The sequence below is a fragment of the Bubalus kerabau genome, chromosome 17 (assembly GCF_029407905.1).
Source record: "Bubalus kerabau isolate K-KA32 ecotype Philippines breed swamp buffalo chromosome 17, PCC_UOA_SB_1v2, whole genome shotgun sequence".
NCBI classification, from domain to species: Eukaryota; Metazoa; Chordata; class Mammalia; order Artiodactyla; family Bovidae; genus Bubalus; species Bubalus kerabau.
In genome coordinates this window covers 65,281,606-65,305,387 of record NC_073640.1, presented here as the reverse complement: position 1 = coordinate 65,305,387, position 23,782 = coordinate 65,281,606, and the positions used below count along the sequence as shown (strand labels likewise).

The 23,782-nt window shown below is 44.0% G+C and overlaps 1 protein-coding gene across 8 annotated transcripts in view; it reads left to right on the top strand.

Annotated features, from left to right (window-relative positions):
• Positions 1-23,782, top strand: part of LOC129632372 (40S ribosomal protein S29-like) — a 35,346-nt gene that overhangs the window by 6,605 nt on the left and 4,959 nt on the right. Inside the window, exons 3-5 of one of the 8 annotated variants that reach the window (XM_055553928.1) lie at positions 2,524-2,650; positions 8,993-9,280; positions 14,349-14,574. The exons of 1 other annotated variant lie outside the window; for it this stretch is intronic. In XM_055553928.1, coding sequence (XP_055409903.1) covers positions 2,524-2,650; positions 8,993-9,280; positions 14,349-14,365 — 432 coding nt within the window. In that variant the 3' untranslated portion in view covers positions 14,366-14,574. Of the gene's footprint in view, positions 1-2,523; positions 2,651-5,477; positions 6,632-7,039; positions 7,124-8,763; positions 8,801-8,992; positions 11,059-14,348; positions 14,575-23,782 lie in introns of those variants that run through there. 6 more of the 8 variants (XM_055553929.1, XM_055553926.1, XM_055553924.1 and 3 more) reach the window with 6 other exon arrangements.

Below are 23,782 nucleotides of genomic sequence, written 5' to 3'. Positions count from 1 at the left end.
GTTTGCCATCCTGATGTCCTTAAAACATGGCCATGGTCTGCTTGTCAATCAGGGAATTAAAAATGGGTGAACAATAGCTGTAAATCAAAGAGTCAGGGCTATGGGAAATCCAACATGGCTGCCTGGCTTTTCCCGGCTCCCTGACAAACCTCATTTCTATATGACGGGTTAAAGCCTTCCCGGGCTACAGGGTTAATGCCCTCATAATGAAAAAATTATGTTTCACTGAATATTAACTTTTTTTTCATTGCTAAAGTCAGTTTCTAGTTTTGTTAACTAAAGTCTAGTGTTCACTATGATTCACTTCTGAGATAGTTCCTTCTTCTGTTATATTTCTAAAAGATTTAATTGTGTTATTAAAAAGGATACTCTAAATTTGTTTCTAAAGCTAATCTCAGTAAGCAATCTTCAGATAAAGAATAGATGCTCCGTGATATACAACCAGGAGATTACCATCTGGCTAGTCATTTAACAAGAAAAGTCAGATGACCTGGAGTATACTGGGCTCTACCTAATGAAAGTTCTTGATCTTTCCTTCTTACTTAGTCCTGACTAATAATTGCTAGCTCTAGCTATATTATTTTCTATGTTGCTTGTTTCAGAGGATTGATTCTTATGTTACTCAATGTGTGGCTGAGCCTGTGATAAAATGCTGATATGCAGCTCCACATGCTCTCAATGATTGTAATAATGTAACTCTAGATATGGGAAGAAGGAAGAAAAGGGAATATTTTCCTGGACCAAGAGGCTACTTAGACAGGTATGGTCCAGAGATTTTGCTACTCACAAGGCCCGCTCTAGAAACAGCACATTGAGTGGCCTATCAATGGATCCTTCCCTAGACTTGGGAATGAGCCTACCCAGTGCCGCAGGACACAATGGCCAAGAAATGCCCCCAGAGCATGGTCAAATATGTGGCTATGAAGGGACTCTGCTGACTGGACTCTGCCAGCTGTCTCTACAAAGCTGACATCATGATTACTGTAAGCTCCTGACATTCAACACCCTGCAAAAGGAGTTCAGAGTAGAGATCAGAAATAAGGCACTCTGCTCTGGGAAAAACCCAGAACTGGCCTTCCGAGAGGGAGATGTTTTCAGGTAAAGATTTTCTGAGCCCCAGTGCAGGCTTCTCGTACCTAGAGAAACACTAATGTCATGAACCAATGTCCAGTCCTGGTTTTCCTGGCTAGCCACTGAGCAGCTTTTCTACTTCTCTTCATCTTTGGGCCATGTACCTTTAACTTTCTTGTAAAGTTTGTTTCTTCTAAAATACAACAAGTTTCCAAGTGGTCCTGCAAGAATATTCCCTGACTAACACCTAGACAATGCTGAAACAAGTCACCTTATCATTCCATGGACTCTCATCTCCCTCCATAAATGCTCCCTGACAGAGTAGACAAAGGGAACCCAGAGCCCCATGGCCCTCTGTTCAGCCTGAAGAAGCCAGAGTGGTCTTTGCCCTCTTTTCCTTGAAACTGGATTCCCAAATGTGTGAGAAGGGAAATGGGTAGATAGTAAGACGTGACCAAGGTATCAACAATGGCCAAAAAATTGGCCATAAAAAGAAAGAGGGAGATATATGGTGACACAGGGACTAAAGATCAGATAAAACAGAAGAGGGTCTTGGAATGCAGGAACGAAAAAACAAGACCCTTAGCATCGTTCCCTCCCCCATGTTGTAACTGTTGATGGATTTCAGGTCCTCCTGAGCAGTATAAACAGTCTCTCCTCCTACCCCATAAGCAGAAATTGTTTTTCTTACTCTTCCCCCACCCAGTATAGGTGCCTCATCCATTCAGCAAATGATCTGCAAGACCCCTATCCCATTCCTTGTACCCTGGCTATGAGTGGACTAAGGACCCCTGCCCAACATCCGTTCTCATTTGCGCTGGCCTGCTCTTCTAACAGCGTCCCCCATTCTAATAAATTTTACTTCCCTCTCATTTTGTCTCAAGTCTGGAAATTCTTTTCCAACACAACCCCAGGCCACAAGAAAGGTTACTATCCTATTAGACCTGTTGAAGTGTGTAAAACAAAGTTCCAACTTAAGTATGAATTCTTACCTTAGTATTCTGTTTCATTGGGGTTCAAAATCCTCATTCATCGAGCAGAATTTTCAACATTACTAACTCAAATAACCTTGCTAAAAATGTGGCGATTTGGCCCCACTTCAGAACTCTTGGTTCAGAATACATTAAAAAAAAAAGTCCTATTTCTTTGATAAACATTTATACTGCGTTACACGAGTAGAACACTGAAGAATAAATATGCTCATACTGCCCTGATTATTCTATAATTGCTCTTTCAGATGAGAGTAGTTTCTCTAATGGCTTGTGGATCATCACTCATCCTCTTTTGTTCACATTAGAAATTGGGTAGAAAGGAGTACTGTGTAAAAAATATATTGTATAATACCAGCGAAGCCACTAAATCTCGACCAGGACTCTCAACTTGCCGTTTTCATCTTGGATCACATTAGGAAGACTTCCCACGGCCTATTGGTATCTGTACTTTGTATTTCAGGGATGGCTGACGTTCCAGGATGTGGCCATAGACTTCACTCAAGAGGAGTGGGAATGCCTGGACCTCGGTCAGCGGGAATTGTACAGAGATGTGATGTTAGAGAACTACGGGAACCTGGCCTCCTTGGGTGAGGATAACTGCCTTCCAGAATCCCTTATCTACCCACTGGGTTTTAGTTCCGTCATGTCAGGAATGTCTTCTGAAATTTTCTGCTTCCCACCGTAGTTTCAGATCTCTGCTTTCTAGGGCCAAAATGGGTATTTGTGAGTTTAGATAGAAAGGGGATGATTCATGATGATTCGTTATTCTGGTGACGTTTTTCTTCCTTGATATACTCTGCCTCCTTCCTTCCAGGTTCGTGGTAATTGTGTAAGTTCTGTGGTATTAAATAGCTGCACCCTCTCTTAATTTCACACAAGGAGCAGCGAGGAACTCATCCTTCATCACATGGTTTTGGAAGATTTGCTTCAGTGAAAATGGTTTTCAGAAACCTGGGTTTGTGTTTGCTACTGTATAGAAATGTATCACCTGCCCCATTCTGTCTCTTAAATCATTCGTGAATTTATCTCCAGTGATTGCTTTTTCCATCACAGTGTGAACTACAAGTCTCCTCTTGGCTTGTGACAAACTGCATTCATTCATTGTTTTTCGATTTCTTGGGGGCCCTAGGAAAACTCTGCCGATTTCTGAGTAACTGTATGAGAGTCCTTTTAAAGTTTCCTTCTACCTCTAGACAGAAATGTGTGTGGATTGGTAGACAAACTGCCAAACTTCTAGCGATACTGGGGATGGGTTTTTGTTCTCTGGTTTATAATTTCCTATCCACTGGGAGCGACACATCAGATCAGATCAGATCAGATCAGTCGCTCAGTCATGTTCGACCCTTTGCGACCCCATGAATCGCAGCATGCCAGGCCTCCCTGTCCACGACCAACTCCCAGTGTTCACTCAGACTCACATCCATCGAGTCAGTGATCCCATTCAGCCATCTCACCCTCTGTCGTCCCCTTCTCCTCTTGCCCTCAATCCTTCCCAGCATCAGAGTCTTTTTCAATGTGTCAACTCTTCGCATGAGGTGGCCAAAGTACTGGAGTTTCAGCTTTAGCATCATTCCTTCCAAAGAAATTCCAGGGCTGGTCTCTTTCAGAATGGACTGGTTGGATCTCTTTGCAGTCCAAGGGACTCTCAAGAGTCTTCTCCAACACCACAGTTCAAAAGCATCAATTCTTCAGCGCTCAGCCTTCTTCACAGTCCAACTCTGACATCCATACGTGACCACAGGAAAAACCATAGCCTTAACTAGACGAACCTTTGTTGGCAAAGTAATGTCTCTGCTTTTGAATATGCTATCTAGGTTGGCCAGAGAAGGCAGTGGCAACCCACTCCAGTACTCTTGCCTGGAAAATCCCATGGACGGAGAAGCCTGGTAGGCTGCAGTCCATGGGGTCGCTAGAGTCAGACACGACTGAGCAACTTCACTTCAATTTTCACTTTATGCATTGGTGAAGGAAATGGCAACCCACTCCAGTGTTCTTGCCCGGGGAATCCCAGGGACGGGGAAGTCTGGTGGGCTGCCGTCTATGGGGTCGCACAGAATCGGACACGACTGAAGCGACTTAGCAGCAGCGGCAGCATCTAGGTTGGTCATAACTTTCCTTCCAAGGAGTAAGCGTCTTTTAATGTCATGGCTGCAATCACCATCTGCAGTGATTTTGGAGCCCAGAAAAATCAATTTTGGAGCGACACATTGGACCTTCTAAATACATTTCAAATTCAAGTAATTTTTCACTGCTGAAAGCAAAACCTTGTGACAATGAAAGAATGCACATCTCAAGTTGACTTCAAAGTTTCTCTTTTCCTTATATGATCTCATATTAAATATCTGTAGTGTATTTGCCCCAATTCTAACATGTTAAAATACGTTATTCTTTTTTTTATTTTATTTTATTTTTAAACTTTACAATATTGAATTGGTTTTGCCAAATATCGAAATGAATCCGCCACAGGTATACATGTGTTCCCCATCCTGAACCCTCCTCCCTCCTCCCTCCCCATACCATCCCTCTGGGTCATCCCAGTGCACCAGCCCCAAGCATCCAGTATCCTGCATCGAACCTGGACTGGCGACTCTTTTCATATATGATATTATACGTATTTAAATGACATTCTCCCAAATCATCCCACCCTCTCCCTCTCCCACAGAGTCCAAAACACTGTTCTATACATCAGTGTCTCTTTTGCTGTCTCCTATACAGGGTTATTGTTACCATCTTTCTAAATTCCATATATATGCATTAGTATACCCTATTGGTGTTTTTCTTTCTAGCTTACTTCACTCTGTATAATAGGCTCCAGTTTCATCCACCTCATTAGAACTGATTTAAATGTATTAAATATGTTATTCTGTTAAGTCAAGAATTTTAAAATAAATTGACATAAAATCTTAGCACATTTTGCACTATATTGTTCTCGGTTGATTCAAACTATGACAATTTTTAAATTATATAAAGACATCGTTTTTAAAAGTTCTAATTGGAATATAGCTGTTTTCCAATTTTGTACTCCTATACAGCAAAGAGAATCAATTATACATATCCGTTCAGTTGCGTCGCTCAGTCGATTCTGAGTCTGCAATCATGATCTGCAGCAAGTCAGGCTTCCCTGTCCATCACCAACTCCCAGAGCCTGCTCAAACTCATGTCCATCGAGTCCACGATACATCCAACCATCTCATCCTCTGTTGTCCCCTTCTCTTCTCATCTTCAATCTTTGCTAGCATCAGGGTCTTTCTCAGTGGATCAGTTCTTCACATCAGGTGGCCAGAGTATCGGAGCTTCAGCTTCACCGTGTCCTTCCAATGAATATTCAGGACTGATTTCCTTTAGGATGGAGTGGTGTGGTCTTCTTGCGGTCCAAGGGACTCTTAAGAGTCTTCTCCAACACCACAGTTCAAAAGCATCAATTCTTCGGTGCTCAGCTTTCTTCATGGTCCAGCTCTCACATCCATACATGACTACTGGAAAAACCATGGCTTTGACTAGATGGACCTTTGTCAGCAAAGTAATGTTTCTGCTTTTTAATATGCTGCCTAGCTTGGTCATAGCTTTTCTTCCAAGGAGGAAGGGTCTTTTACTTTCATGGCTGTAGTCACCATCTACAATGATTTAGGAAGCCCAAAAGATAAAGTCTCTCAGTGTGGAAACAGTGTTTCTCCCGCCAATTGCGATGCAACCGATCTGACCGGTGCCATGATCTTCGTTTTTTGAAGGTTGAGTTTGAAGCCACCTTTTTCACCCTCTTTCAGTTTCATCAAGAGACTCCTCAACTCCTCTTCATTTTCTTCTATAAGGGTGGTATCATCTGTATATCTGAGATTATGGACATTTCTCCCTGAAATCTTGATTCCAATTTGTGCTTCATCCAACCCGGTATGTCACATGATGTACTGTGCATATAAATTAAATAAGCAGGCTGACAATACACAGCCTTGACGTACTCCTTTCCCAATTAGGAATCAGTCCATTGTCACATGTCCAGTTCTCACTGTTGCTTCTTGACATGCATACAGGTTTCTCAGGAGGCAGGTAATGTAGTCTGGTGTTCCCACCTGTTTAAGAATTTTCCACAGTTTCTTGTGATCCACGCAATCAAAGGCTGTGGTGTAGTCAATACAGCAGATGTAGTTGTTTTTCCAGAACTCTCTTGCTTTTTATATGATCCAAGGGATGCTGGCAATTTGATCTCTGGTTCCTCTGCCATTTTTAAATCCAGCTTCAAGAGCTGGAAGCTCTCAGTTCACGTGCTGTTAAAGCCTGGCTTGGAGAATTTTGAGCCTTTGCTATTGTTTGAAACGAGGGAAATTGTGTAGTAGTTTGAGCGTTCTTTGGCATTGCCTTTCTTTGTGATTGGAATGAAAACTGACATTTTCCCGTCCTGAGGCCACTGCTGAGTTTTCCAAATTTGCTGGCTTATGGAGTGCAGAACGTTAGCACTATCATCGTTTAACTTCAAATAGCTCAGCTGGAGTTCCATCACCTGCACTAGCTTTGTTGGTCATCATGCCTTCTAAAGCCGACTTGACTTTGGACCCCAGGATGTCTGTTACTAGGTGAGTGACTGTATCATCGTGGTTATTTTGGTCATTAAGTTTTTTTTTTTCTATAGTTCTTCCGTGTATTCCTGCCACCTTCTCTTAATATCTTTTGCTTCTTTTAGGTCCATCCCGTTTCTGTCCTTTATTGTTCCCATCTTTGCATGAAATATTCCCAGTACCTCTATTTTTCTTAAAGAGATCTCTAGTCTTTATTGCTCTTTTGATCTCCTTCCCATTTAGGTCCCACAGAGCGATGAGTAGACTTCCCTGTTTCAATCATAGTTTTAAAGTCTCTCTTCTTTTTTAATTTCTTAAAACTAGTACTGTATTAAGTTTATCTTATTTGTTTTCAGTTTCCTCAGACATTTTGCTGTGTCCTCCATTTCTGATTAGTTCTCTGTCACTATCATTTATGATTTTTAGGTTGAATCATCTAATAGACCATTCTCAGAAACATGTGTGGCAAGAAGTGGAATTAAAAATTACTGGCACCTAGGATTTCTGAAAGTGAGTGTTTGGTGTCTCCACTTAAGATGACTAAAAGCAAGAATTAATCATTAGATTGCCTATCACGTCTTAATTCAGTGGTCCTTGGGGGTTTTCATCTTGTTTCTTCCCCTATAACCTATTTCTTTGCCATGTCATTTTGTTCAGCGTTCTGTTTGTGGTCTCTGTTTTGACGGGTTCAGAAACCTAGTTAGTCTTCCTTCTGGTATCTGTCCCTTGGTGGGTGAGGTTGGTACAGACGTTTGTGGCCTTATCCTCTCTTGATCTGTGCTTTGATTGCTGGTAACTGTGACCAGAGCCCGCCGGGGATATTCAGGGCTGTTGTCCCCTTGTTCTGTGGTTGTTACTGCCTTGTCTCTGGTGGTGCCTGCTCCCTGCGTGGTGGAATAGGGCCCCTAGATCGGATTCTTAGCTGTGATTCTGATCTGTGGTACCACGCTGCTGGGACTGGAGCACACCCACTGGGAAAGAAGTCACTAAGTATTACTCTTCTGGGGATGTTCACCTCAGGGTGTGCTCTGTTGTCCCGTCTCATGCATTCTGCCAGCTCTCATGTTATGTAGTGTTGGCACTGCTCTTGGCCCCACCCTAAGTGAGGGCATGATGGCCCGTGGCCCTGTTGTCTCTCAGATGTTGTTTTCACAAGGTCACCAGCATAGATTCAGTGAAGTCAGGTCCTGGGATTGCATTCAACGTGGAGCTGGAGCCACTGTGGCGCTATGGGGCAGCTCAGGCTCTGTCCTGGTTCAGCCCCTTTGTGTGGGAGCCCACAGAGTGTACAGCTGCCAAAGCTACACCTGCCATGAATGAGAGAGCCCTGGTATTTGATTCAGATGCTCCGTAGGGGCTAAGGTTACAAAGCCGGTTGTGAGTATAAGACCATGGCTTGTGTCGCTGGGAGGAGAGGTTTCAGCTTTTCTTCTTAATCCCTGGGGTTCAGCTGTATTTTCAGCTCCATCTGTGCATTTGGCCAACTCACAGGTTCTGGTCCTGAGGCTGCCCCAGAGCACAGGGGACTGTTGATTGTCGAGGAGGTCGATGGGGGAGGCTACGGCTGGGGGATCAAATGACCTACATGGATGCAGTTTTTCATAGTCCCTGCTGAGCAGGGGCCAGTGTAAGGGACAAGGGATATAATGGGCTTCCTGTTTGGGCATCAGTCACCACTGGCGCTCAGCTCTCTGGTGGTTCAGGCTTCGACCACAAGCATCCCGTTTGCAGAGCTCCTCCCTACTCCCATCACTTCAGGCTGTTTCCTCACAGCCAACAGCAGTCGTCTGCCTCAATCTGCTCTCCAAACCCCACCTTTCAGCACCCAGCTCTTGTCTGCATTGGTGGAAAAGCCTCTAAGGCTGGATGGGCAAGGCTGAGGTCAGTACCCAGTGTGCAGGTCTCACTCTGTCCTGCTGCCACACGCTGGTGGCTGTGTTCTCTTCCCACAGAGAATGAGGCTCTCCTTCTGTCCACACTGAGCTCCCCCAGTGAGGGGCTTCCCGGGATATGGAGACCTCGCCTCACTTTCATCTCCCCACAGGGTTGCAGCCACCAGCCCACTTCCACTTCTCTTCCTTTTCCTTCTTCCTGCTCTCCTCTTCCTTTTGTCCTACCTGGCTCAGCAGGAATCTTTCTTGTCTTTTCAGATTTCCAAGAGCCTCTGCTAGTGTTCAGCTGTGCTGTGTGAGAATTGTTCCATTTCTCATTCATTTGTGGAGACAGAGATGAGCTCCACATCTGCCTAAGCCTTTTGCATCTTGATCTTTCGGTCTCTATTTTATTTTTAAACTAGCTATGGTCATCAGTTTTCTCTAATCTTTAAAGATATTCAATGAGAATAGCAGGGAAAATGACTTGTTATTTGGTATCTTTCAGCTATGTCTCCACAAGATTCCCAGGATTTGATGCCGAAGAATCCAGCATTAGAAGGTGTATTCCTCAAAGCAAACCTAGGAATATGTCAAACATTTCACCTCGGAAAGTTAAATTTAATGAAAGACAGGGAATATACGAGGGTAAATGAAAGACAGAGAGGATGTTTATATGGACATAAACAAATGGAGACAGTTATAAATAATGCTAATATTACTGCAAAAAGAAATGAGCAACGTGCGTCAAATTGGGAAAAACACCAAGTTCAGTCTTCAACGTCCGCTGAGAAATGTAAGTGTTTAAGAAAAGATGTCCATCCTTTTTTGAAACATACATGTTCTCTAAAAGGGAACAAGGAAAATCTGAAAGGCAATCTAGTCTCTACTGCAAAAACTGATTCAGATAATTCAGAACCTAGGCTTCGACTAAACATGCATTCAAGCACGTCTGAATACCTACAACTTAACACTGAGAGGACAAACTCACAATTTAATCAATTTGAGGGATCCGTGAGCAGGGAGTCATTTTTTTTCCCACAAGAGATATTTTCTCTCCATTCCAAGGTGTATAACGTTGACAATAATGAAAGAGATGCCATCCAGCCATCATTGTTCAGTACATATCGTGATGTGGTTACTACACAGCAGCTTTGCATGTATAATAAAATGAGTCAGACCTTAAGTAAGAGCTCCAGCTCCAATAATTACCAGAGTATTTATGGTGGAGTGAGAAGATATTCAGGCAGTGAAACTGGGTATACGGTTGAAGGAGACTCAAAACTTATGAAACATCAGGAACCTAAATCTTCAAACAAGGATTCTAAAAGTAATACATTTAGAAATACCTTTGATAAAATGGCAGGTTTTTGTCAAGATAAAAGTACTTGTAGTGAAGAGAGGACTTGTGAATATGGTAAGGTTTCTAATCAGTCTTCAGAACTTATTCAACAGCAGACTGTTCAGAATCCACAGAAAGAAAACAAGTGTAATATATGTGGGAAAGTCTTTAGTAAAGCATCCAATCTAAGTAAACATAGGAAAATCCATACAGAAAGGAAATCTTTCAAATGTACAGATTGTAGCAAAGCGTTTAACCGTCGTTCACATCTTACTCAACATCAGCGAATTCACACTGGAGAGAAACCTTATAAATGTACAGAATGTGGCAAAGCCTTTCCTTACAGTTCAAGTCTTACTGAACATCAGCGAATTCATACTGGAGGGAGACCTTATAAATGTACAGAATGTAGTGTAGCCTTTTTCTGTTCCTCACATCTAACCTATCATCTGGGAACTCATACTGGAGAGAAGCCTTATATATGTAAAGAATGTAACAAAGCCTTTCTTAGTCGCTCACTTCTTACTCAACATCAGCGAGTTCATTCTGGGGAGAGACCTTATAAATGTAAAGAGTGTAACAAAGCCTTTATTCAGCGCTCATATCTTGCTAAACATCAGCAAATTCATACTGGAGAGAGACCTTATAAATGTAAAGAGTGTAACAAAGCCTTCATTCAGCGCTCACATCTTACTAAACATCAGCGAATTCATACTGGAGAGAGACCTTATAAATGTAAAGAGTGTAACAAAGCCTTTATTCAGCGCTCACATCTTACTAAGCATCAGCGAATTCATACTGGAGAGAGACCTTATTGCCGCTCCCGAAGGAGGCTGGGCATACGCAAAGGCGGGATCGAGCCTCACCTTATAAATGTAAAGAGTGTAACAAAGCCTTTATTCAAAACTCAGATCTAACCTATCATCAGCGAATTCATACTGCAGAGAGGCCTTATAAATGTAAAGAACTTATGAAAACCTTTATCCTTAGCTCACATGTTACCCAACATCAGCAAATTCATACTGGAGAGAAAACTTATTATTGTACACAGTGTGGCCAAACCTTTATTTCTCATTCAAGGTTAATTGTACATCATCAAATCCATACTAGGGAGAAACCATACAAATATAAAAAATGTGGCAAAGCCTTTTTTACGAGTTCGGACCTTTGTCATCATCAGTAAATTTATACCGCCAATAGACGTTATCAATGTACAGAATGTGGCAAGGCTTTTATTATGCGTTCTTGGCTTACTAGACATCAGCGAATACATACTGGGGAGAGACCATATTCATGTGTTGAATGTGGCAAAGCCTTTGCTTGCAACTCGACACTTACTCAACACTGGCGAATTCATACTGGAGAGAGACCTCATAAATGTAAAGAATGTAACAAAGCCTTTCATCGTCGCTCATTGCTGACTCAACATCAGCGAGTGCACTCTGGAGAGAGACCTTATAAATGTATTGAATGTGGCAAAGCCTTTGGTCGCTACTCAACGCTTTCTACACACCAGCGAATTCATACTGGAGAGAGACCTTATAAATGTACAGCATGTGGCAAAGCCTTTAGTTGGAGTAATCATCTCACGGAACATCTGAGAACACACACTGGACAGAAACCCTAGTAATGGCACAAGTGATGGAAGAGATTTTCCCTAAATGTGTATCAGAAAACACAAGAGTTTATACGAGAAAGCTATGGAGATGATGTAACGAATATGCAGAAAGGTATTTAATCAAAAGTTAAATCGAAGTAAATATCAGAGATTGCATAGTGGAAGGCATTTCATCATTCCTCTTTTCTGAAGTTTCTCTGAAGGAGAATGACTGTAGGGAGTACTCCATAGTTAAAACACATGGAAAGTGGATATATTAGCATAAATCGTGAGATGAAGGTTGATGGTTAGAAAGTTACAATTCTTAGTAATATATATATGCTTTTTAATATTGACGTGATTTGAGATTATTTGAAGTGAATGTTATTAAGCACTCAAACCATCCATACTATGCTTTGTTTCTAGTGTGTTTGCAGACATAGATTTTTGATGGTTTATTAAAGATTAGCCTTTTTATATTGTGTTGCAACCATTTCTATCTATCCTCCATTAGAAGATGAAGGATACCACACTGTAAAATGGACAATGGCCATCTAAATGGACGTGTTTTTCATTGATGTGAAATATCTGGAGGTTGCCATGATGTAAGTGATCATTTAACCTTTCCATGTTGTAAAGTAAGCAGAAGTTGGTTGTAAGGGTTCAATAGTAATATCCCTGATTTTAAGAAGAACACAATGACAGTTCACTGCAATATTGATGTATCTTTATAATATCAACACAGGTCATGATTATTACTTGACACTGTTGAAATAAACACAGCTTTTGTGATAACCTCGAAATATATTAGAAACTCTTCCTGGAAAAGGCATGAAATTAGTGTATACCATGCTTGCTAAGTGCTTCCTAGCCTTTGTTTGGTAATCCATAAAAATCACAAGTCTCACATCATTATAACAGAGAAATGAATATCTTTCTCTGTACTTTTGATCTGTACTTAATCATGGATCATGCCGTGGATTGTAAAAGGTTTTATTTGAACTATGTATGCAATTAATACATCAAATCAGATCAGATCAGTCACTCAGTCGTGTCCGACTCTTTGCGACCCCATGAATCGCAGCACGCCAGTCCTCCCTGTCCATCAGCAACTCCCAGAGTTCACTGAGACTCACGTCCATCGAGTCAGTGATGCCATCCAGCCATCTCATCCTCTGTCGTCACTTCTCCTGCCCCCAATCCCTCCCACCATCAGAGTCTTTTCCAATGAGTCAACTCTTCACATGAGGTGGCCAAAGTACTGGAGTTTCAGCTTTAGCATCATTCCTTCCAAAGAAATCCCAGTGCTGATCTTCAGAATGAACTGGTTGGATCTCCTTGCAGTCCAAGGGAGTCTCAAGAGTATTCTCCAACACCACAGCTCAAAAGCATCAATTCTTTGGCGCTCAGCCTTCTTCACAGTCCAACTTTCACATCCATACACGGCCACAGGAAAATCCATAGCCTTGACTAGACGGACCTTTGTTGGCAAAGTAATGTCTCTGCTTTTGAATATGTTATCTCGGTTGGTCGTAACTTTCCTTCCAAGGAGTAAGTGTCTTTTAAATTCATGGCTGCAGTCACCATCTGTAGTGATTTTGGAGCCCATAAAATAAAGTCTGACACTCTTTCCACTGTTTCCCCATCCATTTCCCAAGAAGTGGTGGGACCAGATGCCATGATCTTCGTTTTCTGAATGTTGAGCTTTAAGCCAACTTTTTCACTCTCCACTTTCACTTTCATCAAGAGGCTTTTGAGTTCCTCTCACTTTCTGCCATAAGGGTGGTGTCATCTGCATACCTGAGGTTATTGAAATTTCTCCCGGCAATCTTGATTCCAGTTTGTGGATTATTAATAAAACTGAATGGCTTTTCGTGTTTCGGTGATTGTAATGACTGAAATGTTAACCCACTACCAACAGTAACCTCTCCCACCTTATTTAAGGCTGTAGTGAAGAGGCCACAATGAACTGTTTGGTAGCACAGAGAGATGTCATATGTGGAAATTACTTGACTCACGGGCTTTAAACTTCTCACAACCTCATATATATTCCCTCACTTCTATGTTGTATCTCCTCTCCCATTTTGTAACTACTTGGACACTGTGAAGATTCTAATAAGAAGGATGATACAGAGTATTGTTGACAGTTTCCCTAAACTGCTCCGTGCTGTTGCTGCCTCAGCATCTGTCTGGGAGCAGGCAGCCTGCAGTTCCCTGAGCTCAGAGCAGCAGTCCTATGAGCACCTGCACGAGATGACCACCTTACTTGGGACCAGCGGTGTTGCTGAACCCCAGGGTCTATTCACAGACCCCTTCCATCCCACCGAGAGTCAATTTCTAGGCAGGTTTTTAAGTCTGGGTGTCCCCTAGGAGAGAAGGATCTGGAATTCTCAAGGAGGAAGAAAGCAAAAAGGTCCCCCCCCCCCCCCCCCACATTTCTGAGGATTATATAACAATCATATATCCTGTTTGAGGACAGTCTCAGGAAAAAAAAAAAATTCTGGCCAATCGTGTTGTCTTACAATGTAAATTATTGGAGTGGATCTAGTGAGGTCTTTACAACCTTCGGACATTGTTTTGATTCACTGTAATAACTAATTAAAAGTATATAACTCCATTGCTGACACTGGAGAGGGGACATTCTTTCTGCCACCTTCTGATGTCTATGTCAAAAGCTTTCTCTTTATTTATACTTTAATAAAAGTATTCCACAAAAGCTCTGAACTATTAAGCCTCGTGTCTGGCTCCGAATAGTATTCTTCGTCTCAGAAGGCCAAGAATCCAGATTTATTTCGTGGTTCAGCAACAGCCTTTCATCTTGGGGGCTCGTCCGGGACTCTTCAGGACTAGGTGAGGATGCTTGGAGCTGTAGTTCTTTGTACTAATAGTGAACATGTCTTTTGCTGTACTTCACTAACTCTACAGTGTGCTCGTGTGAATGAAGGAGATACCCTGCGTGAATCAACTGAGGAGCCCTGCTCTGCATTTCCTCGGTGACCTCATATGGCTTATGGCAGAAACCTGTACCAACGTGCCAATGCCAAGAGGCACCCAGTGTCTCTTTCGGGCACTGACTAGAAATGGGCAAAGCGTGTGGATCGAACTCTGATTTCTTGGTCAAACTTTCCAGTCTCTGACCATTTCATGACTTCTTTGGAATTAGAAATATTATCCTATCTGCCAGATGCTAGATTTTCAAGGGGCTTGTGATCTATGCCGTTACTGTGTAGTGTTACTTAGTTCTCCAGCTTGGATTGGTAGTCAGGAAGTGCCTAGCCTCGCTAGGTATGGAAAGTCAGGAAGCTAGATGGAGCTCTAGCTCCATGAGTATCTGAAGTTAACGGTTACTCAGAATGGAAGTGCAATGGGTTTCTTCCTTTGGCAACACTAGCTGTTAGTGGACCAGAGGCGGCTTTCCAGTAGCTTTTGTCCCAACTCTATTCTTTCTGTGCAATCTGTGAGAATGAACTGGAAGGACTGGCCCTAATAACTCGAGAACAAAAATCAGTTTTTCCTCACTGGCGAGCCCTTGCCCAGCTCTTTCGCTATCTCTTATACTGGGGTGGTGATGCTTGGAAGGGACATCTCAGCTTTACGTTTGTATCGGTCTTATTGTGGTCAGGAATATACTCAGGGTTGTGCACACGCACTCAGGTGACGAATGTTTCCCAAGCGGTCTTAGCTTGGGAGGCATTCCTGAAGGTTACTCGGATTGCACCCCAGGTGGCATCAGAGGCAAGCAAGGTTTTAATGGTGAGGAACTGGACATAGTCTGAGATGCCATCAGGTCTACCCCTGGTGCACCTCCAGCCCGTCTCGGTGGTAGAACCGGTAGGGACAAGTACGGCTCCTGCATTGGTAGGGACAGACTAAGTCCAACCAGGGAAGGAAAGCTTTGGTGTAACGTCTGTCTACACCCCTGTCTAGAGCAAGGAGGGATGCCTCCGGTAGAAAGATGGCGCTTGTTGGTTTTTTCTCTCTTACAGAAGGGAGCTAACAATTGCAGCCTCACTCCTTTGAACTGTATGCAGAAAAACTGGGATAGATTTGATCCCCAGAGCTTAAAGAAGACACGCGTGATCTTCCTATGTGATACTGCATGTCCACGGTATCGGTGGGAGGATGGCGAACGGTGACCGGTTGGAGGGTCTCTGAATTATAAAAGTGTTTCACAATTAGACCAGTTCTGTAGAAAACAGGGGACATGGGTAGAAGTAGCATATGCGTTGCCCTTTTTCTCTCTGCGAGGTAAGCCGGACTTATGTCCTAAGAGTATAGATTTGACTGTGAAACCTTCAGCTCTCTCCTGTCCTCCTTTGTCCCCATACCCGGGACTCCCAACTGAACACACTGAGAGTCAGTGAACCGCCCCCCACCCCCACCCCAGGAAGGGTTGCCTTGGTCTCAGTAAAAACCCAAGCACAATCTGGAATCAAGATTACTGCAGGAAATATCAATAACCTGAGATATCCAGATGACTCCATCCTTATGGCAGAAAGTGAAGAGGAACTCAAAAGCCTCTTGATGAAAGTGAAAGAGGAGAGTGAAAAAGTTAGCTTAAAGCTCAACATTCAGAAAATGAAGATCATGGCATCTGGTCCCATCCATTCATAGGAAATAGATGAGGAAACAGTGGAAACTGTCAGACTTTATTTTTTGGGCTCCAAAACCACTGCAGATGGTGATTACAGCTATGAAATTAAAAGACGCTTACTCCTTTGAAGGAAAATTATGACCAACCTGATAACATATTCAAAAGAAGAGACATTACTTTGCCAACAAAGGTCCGTCTAGTTAAGGCTCTGGTTTTTCCAGTGGTCATGTATGAATGTGAGAGTTGGACTTTGAAGAAGGCTGAGCTCCGAAGAATTGATGCTTTTGAACTGTGGTGTTGGAGAAGACTCTTGAGAGTCCCTTGGACTGCAAGGAGATCAGCGCTGGGTTTTCTTTGGAAGGAATGATGCTTAAGCTGAAACTCCAGTACTTTGGGCACGCCATGCGAAGAGTTGACTCATTGGAAAAGACGCTGATGCTGGGAGGGAGTGGGGGCAAGAGGAAAGGGGGACGACAGAGGATGAGATGGCTGGATGGCATCACTGACTCGATGGACGTGAGTCTGAGTGAACTCCGGGAGTTGGTGATGGACAGGGAGGCCTGGCGTGCTGCAATTCATTGGGTTGCAAAGAGTCAGACACGACTGAGCAACTGAACTGAACTGAACTGAACTGAGGAGCGTTCCATCGTTAGGGCTGCCAGATGAGACATGGGACTTGACCCTCTTTGTACATGAAAAAAATCACACTGTACTGGGGATCCTCACAGAAACAGTTGGGACATCAGCACCCAGTCGCATGCCTGTGCAAAGCACTGTATCCAGTGGTCTAGGGATGGCCAAAATGCCTCCAGCCATTAGCTGCCACTGTGATTCTGGCCAGAGAAGCAGGTAAGCTTACACTAGGACCAACTGTAAATGCAGAGGTTCCCCATGCTGTTACTGCCCTGATGAAAAGGGCACACAAGTGGCTGGCCAACTCCAGGATGATTCACTATCAAGAACTGCTTTGCAAAAACCCACGGGTCCAACTCGAGACTGTGAGGACACTGAACCCCACCACTTTTTCCCTACAGAATAGGAACCCCTATCATAACTGTGAGGAGCTCATAGGTGAGATTTACTCGAGCGGGCTGCACCTGATGGGCATTCCTTTCTAGAACCCGGAACTGGAACTGTTCACTGACAGAAGCAGTTTCATCCAAGACGGGCAGCACAAAGCAGGCTCAGGCATAAGAACAACTGATGAGATAGGAAGGCTGAGGCCTGGCCACAACGGTGGGCAGCACAGCGGGCGGAACTCTGTGCACTCTCCTAGGAACTAAGGCACACCGAAGGGAAACAAATCGACATCTATACCGAGGCAAGGATTGCCTTTGCTATTTACATGTACATGGAGCCATTTATCAAGAAAAGGGACTATTGAAAGCAGGAGGAAAGGAGATTAAAAAACAAAAATGAAATCCTTCAGCTGTTTGAAGCACTCAGGAAGTCTTTCCAAGTGGCAGTCATCCGTAGTAAAGACCATCATCAAGGAACTGATCCAATCACCTAAGGGATTAGTGGCTGACCAGGCTGCGAAGGAGGTGGCGACCCAAAGGAGCCCCACAGTGGGCCCCGAGTCGAGCTTTACGGTCCTTATGGAACCAGAATTGCCTCCATCCTCGAGATATACCAAGGAAGAAGATCAATGGGCTGTAAATAAAAGAAGAATAAAAGAAAAGGAGGGCTGCTGGAAGCTCCCAGACCAAAGACTCTTTGTCTCCAGTAATACAGAAATCTAGCTGGTAAAACAACATCATGAGAAAACTTGTTTCGGAAAAAGTGCGCTGGGAAGCTTTCTGGGCAGCTACTATTTCGTTTCTAAGCTCCCAGCCCTGTGTGTTCAGATCAGTCCTAGCTGTGTGACTTGTGCCCAGAACGCCAGCCAAGGATGAAGACCCAACCCAGTCATGCTGACCGTTGGGACACTGCCCTTTGAACATCTGGAAGTGGACTTTAATGATGTCAAGCCCTTTAGGGCCTGTAAGTATTTCCTTGAGGTAGTGTACACCTACTCGGGATGGGCTGAAGCCTACCCCACGTGCACTGAACAGGTACGAGAACTGGCCAAGGCCCTGTGAAGAGACATGATCCTGAGTTATGGCTGCCTCTCTCCATAGGGTCTGACGATGGGCCAGCTTTTGTGTCTCAGATAATCCAAACTTTATCCTGCACACTGGGACTCAAATGGAAGCTTGACACGTCTTACAGGCCTCAGAGCTCAGGAAAAGTTGAAAACATGAATTGTACCCTCAGCCCTACATTAGCTAAAGTCTGTCAGGAGACCAGTTATCTTGGGTCCACATGTTACCCCCAAGCTTTACTCCAAGCCCGTTGCACCCTAAGTCCTTAGGCTATTCTTCCTTTCAGATCTTATATGGGAGAAACCCCCAGTGACAGGAAAACTCAAGGGAAGCCCCCAGCAACTAGCTCACCTGGAGATGTCCCAACACCTTCAGATCCTGGGGAAAGTATTCCACTATATCGCCTGAGAAACCCTAGAAAGGGCACCCATTCTTTTGGGCAATTGGGTTCATGCCTACCATCCAGGAGATGAGGTAAGGGTTGAGTATTGGGGAAAAGGACCAAGTCAGCCAGTTGGGACAGGCCCTCAAATGGTTGTCCGGGCAACCCTACTGCTGTTAAAGTTACAGGCATCATCCCTTGGATCCAGCACACCAGGGTCAAGAAGGCAGCAACTTCCTGTGATGAGGACAGCTGGAAAACAGTTCAGGACCCCAGAAATCCCGTCAAGGTCTGGTTCCAAAAACAAGAGCCCTCACTCACCAAAGAGGCTGAGCCCTGCTGTCGTCGCTCCAGAAACTGACTAGTCCACGCATGGCAGATGCTTGAGGATTCCTCAGCCTTGCTCCAGCCACACTGCGGCAGCTCGCTGGTCAAAGCTCAGCAGAAGCTTGAGGATCTGGCTATTCAGATATTAATGGATTTCTATTGTCAACCCTGGCCTCTATCCCTGATTGGTATTACTGCTGTGCTTTTCACTACAGGACTAGCTTCAGTCACAGCGCAAGTGTAGGATTTGGGTCAGAAGCTGCGGTTAGCTGTGTGTTATCTCACTGTAGTGGCGAGCTTCATTCTAGTTAGATGCTTCTTATGATCCATTCTCCCTACTGTCTAAATTGCTCCCAGTATAGCTGACCCCCCTTCACGATAGGCTCAGCTGCTCTAGTGCTGACAACCCAAAGATGGGGAGAAAACCTTTTGCTAGGCTCAGTCACCTGCTTTGTGCAGGCTGCTTTGGAGCCCTTTGCTGTCCCTTGGCGTAACAAATGGAGCCGTTCCTTATCCATCAGGCACCTGTCAACATTACAGTCCACCCTTGGAAAATCGCCTATTCAACCATCAGCTAGAACAATGTATAGATAGCCTATCCTATAGGCTGATCACGTACTGCCTTTCTGATCAGGTGATGTATATCCAGGGTCCTGGTGCCAAAAATGTTTCTCAGTTATGTCCGCCACTGCCACTACCTTTTCCCCACCAGAGGATCCAAACCCCAGGTGGCATCCCGACACCATGGCATTGCCATCATGCTCCTGGGCCTCCGTCTACCCCAAATGCCCCGTAGATGTTACAACACAGAACAGCTGTCTGTCGGACAAATAAATGGAAAAACCTACTGGACAGGGACAATAATGCAGACAAATGAAACACGGACCAACTTTGCCCTTAAAAATCAGCCTCTGCCTGTTGGCAGTATGACCAAGGTTACAGAGTTAACTCCCCCTTAGACCTTCTTCTGTACCAGGTTCTCAACGCAACTCATCACCTTCTGAAGGACACCAACCCCCAGCTGGCCAGGGATTGCAGGCTTTACTCATCCTTAGGAGCTCCACGGTATTTAGCTACAGCAGTACCATGAAATTTTGCAACAGCCATGGGAACTCTTATAGATCCACCCTTAAAAGGGCTAGTCTTAAGGGCAATTGAGTTAACTCAAAAGGCTCCAGATAATTTACAAATGATGAAGAACTGAAGCTGTAATCAATTTAGCCAGGGACGAAAGTAATCGAACTGTAAAAGGTGAGTGGCCCACTCATCTTCCCACAGACACAATATGGTGCCGCCCCCATGAAGGCCTTTTCTTGGTTTGTGGGACAGATGCTTACTTATGTCTACCAATCAATGGATGGGTATCTGCACCTTAGCTTTCCTCACTCCCCAGATGAATATTGGCCCTAACAACCAGACTCTCACCGTACCTCTGACAGCACACGTGCGGTCAAAAAGACCCATCCAGTTTATCCCCTAGTTTGGTTCCAAAATTTTGGCTGGCATAAGTATTGGAACAGGAGGATTGCTTTATCACTCACCTTCTCCCATATACTATCCAAGGACTTCACATGAAGGAGGAAACAGAACACGCTCTATCTTGAAAGCAGGACTCCATCTTGGGCTGGACTGTGGACCTTGAGCTATATGCCCAGTATCTATGGAAATGAAATATCCACTAGAAAACCAGGCCCCCTGGAAGGAAGAGGCCCAGGGCTCTCTGTGGCCTAAAAGAATGTCCTAATTTTCTGTGTAACTGAATAGAATCATACGTTCTATTATGCTTACTGGGGTATGACCACAGGCCTATTGATAATTGTTGACTGTTAACTACCTAGGCTTAAGGCATATGATTGTGGGTTAACTTTGATTGTATCTTTCTTTTTCCTTTGTTCAGACTAGTTTCAGGGAACCTTATACACGTAGGGTATGTAAGGCTTTCACAAAAACTGGTCGGGGTGCTTGGCTAAGAGGAGACTCTGCCTTGAGCCTTCCGGTGTAATAAACTGCACTACTATCTACATTGTCTTTCTGAGTGAGTTCATTTCCCAGAACATGTGGCTACAACACAGAGACGACATTGAGAGAGTAGCCACATCTTTAGTGGCCTTACAGGACCAGCGAGATTCTTTGGCTGAGGTGGTTTTACAGAATAGGAGAGGGCTAGACCTATTGAGAGCTGAAAAGGCAGGCCTCTGCCTCTTCTAGAATGAAGAATGCTGCTTTTATATAAACCAGTTAGGAATAGTAAGAGACATGGCCTAACAGCTAAGGGAATGAATCATGAAAAGCAGAGAGGAACTAGAAAATTCCTGAAGTAATTGGAACAATATCTGAAGCTGGGCTTCGTGGCTTCTCCCTTTAACCTGTCCTCTCTTCATGTTCTTAGAGGTGCTTTTGTTTGTCCCTTGTGTTCTCAAAGACATTATCCAGTTCATAACCTCTCGGATTGAATCCAGAAAGTTACAAATGTTAATAGCTCAATATAGTCTCCTAACTTATCTGGAGCTCTGAATATCCTATCGAACATGAGATGATGCTTTCTACAATGAGTGATAGAAGCATCAAGAGGGGGCAATGAAGAGGGAAATGTCAAATTTTTGCATAACTTCCTGCTCCTTCTTCCTCTGTAACTCAGCTTGCTCTTCGCAAAGTCTTAATCACGTAGGTCTCAAAAAGTGGGGACTTAGAATACTAGGAACTGGAATTTATCTCACTCGCCCTTGTCCTGTTCTTTGCAATTGCCCTAGCCCCTGCAAATCTGCAAACTCTCTTAATCATGCCTGTCGAAGTATAAAAACTCTGTAACCCCTTTGTTTTGGGCTCAGAGCTGGGACTGTTAGGTTCTTGGGGCCCGCCCGCATAATAAACCTGAGTTCTCCAACTCTCCGAGTGCAGTGCTTGGTTTCTACAACAATGGAAACACTTTCAGCCTCCTGGTCTCTGAAGTTGGAGGTCCCTTGCCTGCAGACAGCTGGTCACAGTGCAAATCATTTTGTGAAAACATGTTTCCTCAGGCTGCAGAGGGTAGTGAAAAAACGCTAAGTACTCAGGGTATCCTGTGGCTTCCAAAGTGGCACTAGCGGTCAAGAACCGCTTGGCAATGCAGGATACATCAAGAGAGGTGAGTTCCATTCCTGGGTCATGAAGATCCCCCGGAGGAGGGCATGGAACCCATTCCTGTATTCTTCCTTGGAGCGTCCCCATTGGCAAAAGAGCCAGGTGGGCTACAGTTCATGGAGTGGCAAAAAGTCAGACTTCTCACGCTAAAGGCATGGCATCTTTGGGAAGAGTTCTGAGAACAAAGCTTTGCAGAAACCCAAGGCCCCCAAGTGATTTCTGCCAAGCACTCATTCCCCACCACCCCTACCCCAAGGGCACAGGCAGAGGCGGTGGTGGGCCACACCCATCCTAGAAAGAGCCCCTCCCCAAGGCAAGCAGCCCAGCAACCTTTCTTTCTCCAAGTTCCCGCCCTAATCCTCAGCTCCAGAGAGGTCTCAGGAGTGCGGAGTGTGAGGCCGAAGCTCGGGGCTTCTAAATATTAGTCTTCACCCTCCATGTTTCAAAAACCCTCAAAATGTGTGTCAGCTAGCCCAGTAATTGGGTCCATCTTGTTCAGTCGCTCAGTCGTTTCCGACTCTTTGCGACCCCATGAATCGCAGCAAGCCAGGCCTCCCTGTCCATCACAAACTCCCGGAGTTCACTCAGACTCAAGTCCATCGAGTCAGTGATGCCATCCAGCCATCTCATCCTCTGGCGTCCCCTTCTCCTCTTGCCCCCAATCCCTCCCAGCATCAGAGTCTGTTCCAGTGAGTCAGCTCTTCACATGTGGTGGCCAAAGTATTGGAGTTTCATGTTTAGCATCAGTCCTTCCAAAATTAGGCCACAGATCAGGAAAGGCATATATGAAGTGAAATTCACATAAAACACTTTTAAAAATTATTTATTTATTTGGCTGCACTTGGTCTTCCTTGTGGCAAGTAGGATCTTCAGTCATCCTTGTTGTTTTCATGTTCTTTGGCTGTGACATGTAAATACTTAGCTACAGCATGTGGGATCTAGTTTGCTGATCAGGGAAAGAACCAGAGCTCCCTGCATTGGAAGCTCAGGGTCTTAGTCACTGGATCATCACAAAGTCCCCAAACTAACATTTTTAATGAAAGATTCAGATTATAGTTTCCATAATAGTGCCAAAATGCAGTGATTATGCATTCTTCCATGTACTTCTTACCCCATGACTCATGTTGACTGGTTTAAGTGTTTCTGTGAGATTCCCATGCTATGAATTTGTTTTTTTCCATTTGACTTGAACAAGTGTCTTGGAAAGAAAAAGTGAGGGATGTCTCTAAACTATCACAATTAACGGAGTGATTTCATGTCTTCTTTCTTTCTTTTGCTTTGTAAAATAAACACTCATGTGTGTTCAGCCAAGATACTGGGTTTTGGGAGTGGGGGTTTTCATTCCAAGCCCAGGTCTGATCTTTTCCTGTACAGTCCATGCTCACATCACAGAGTCTCACAACAGCTTTGTATTTTCCAAAATGTTTACAAGAATCTTATTAGTTCTAATCCATGCTCAATTGTATTAAAATTTAAAATACAGTCAGTGCAAATAAAGAATATCATCCTTAAACTTTATATACATTTTTAATCCATTCCAAGTTTCTTGAGTTTAGTGACATGAAACTTACTCTTAATGAGCATATAGCCCCATTTGAGTGTATGTCTGTACTCAGTGGAGATTAGTTTGCATAGTCTCTGGGAGTTGGTGATGGACAAGGAGGTCTGGCATGCTGTGGTCCATGGGGTCACGAAGAATCAGACCTGACTGAGTGACTGCACTGAACTGGACTGTATGTGTGAAAATATTAGCATGACCTGATCAATTTCTTCTTCTTCTTCTTCTTTTTTTTTTCCTTATTCATTTTTTGGAAGAACTTCTGTGGAAGAGAATGACTAACTGCCCTGGTAT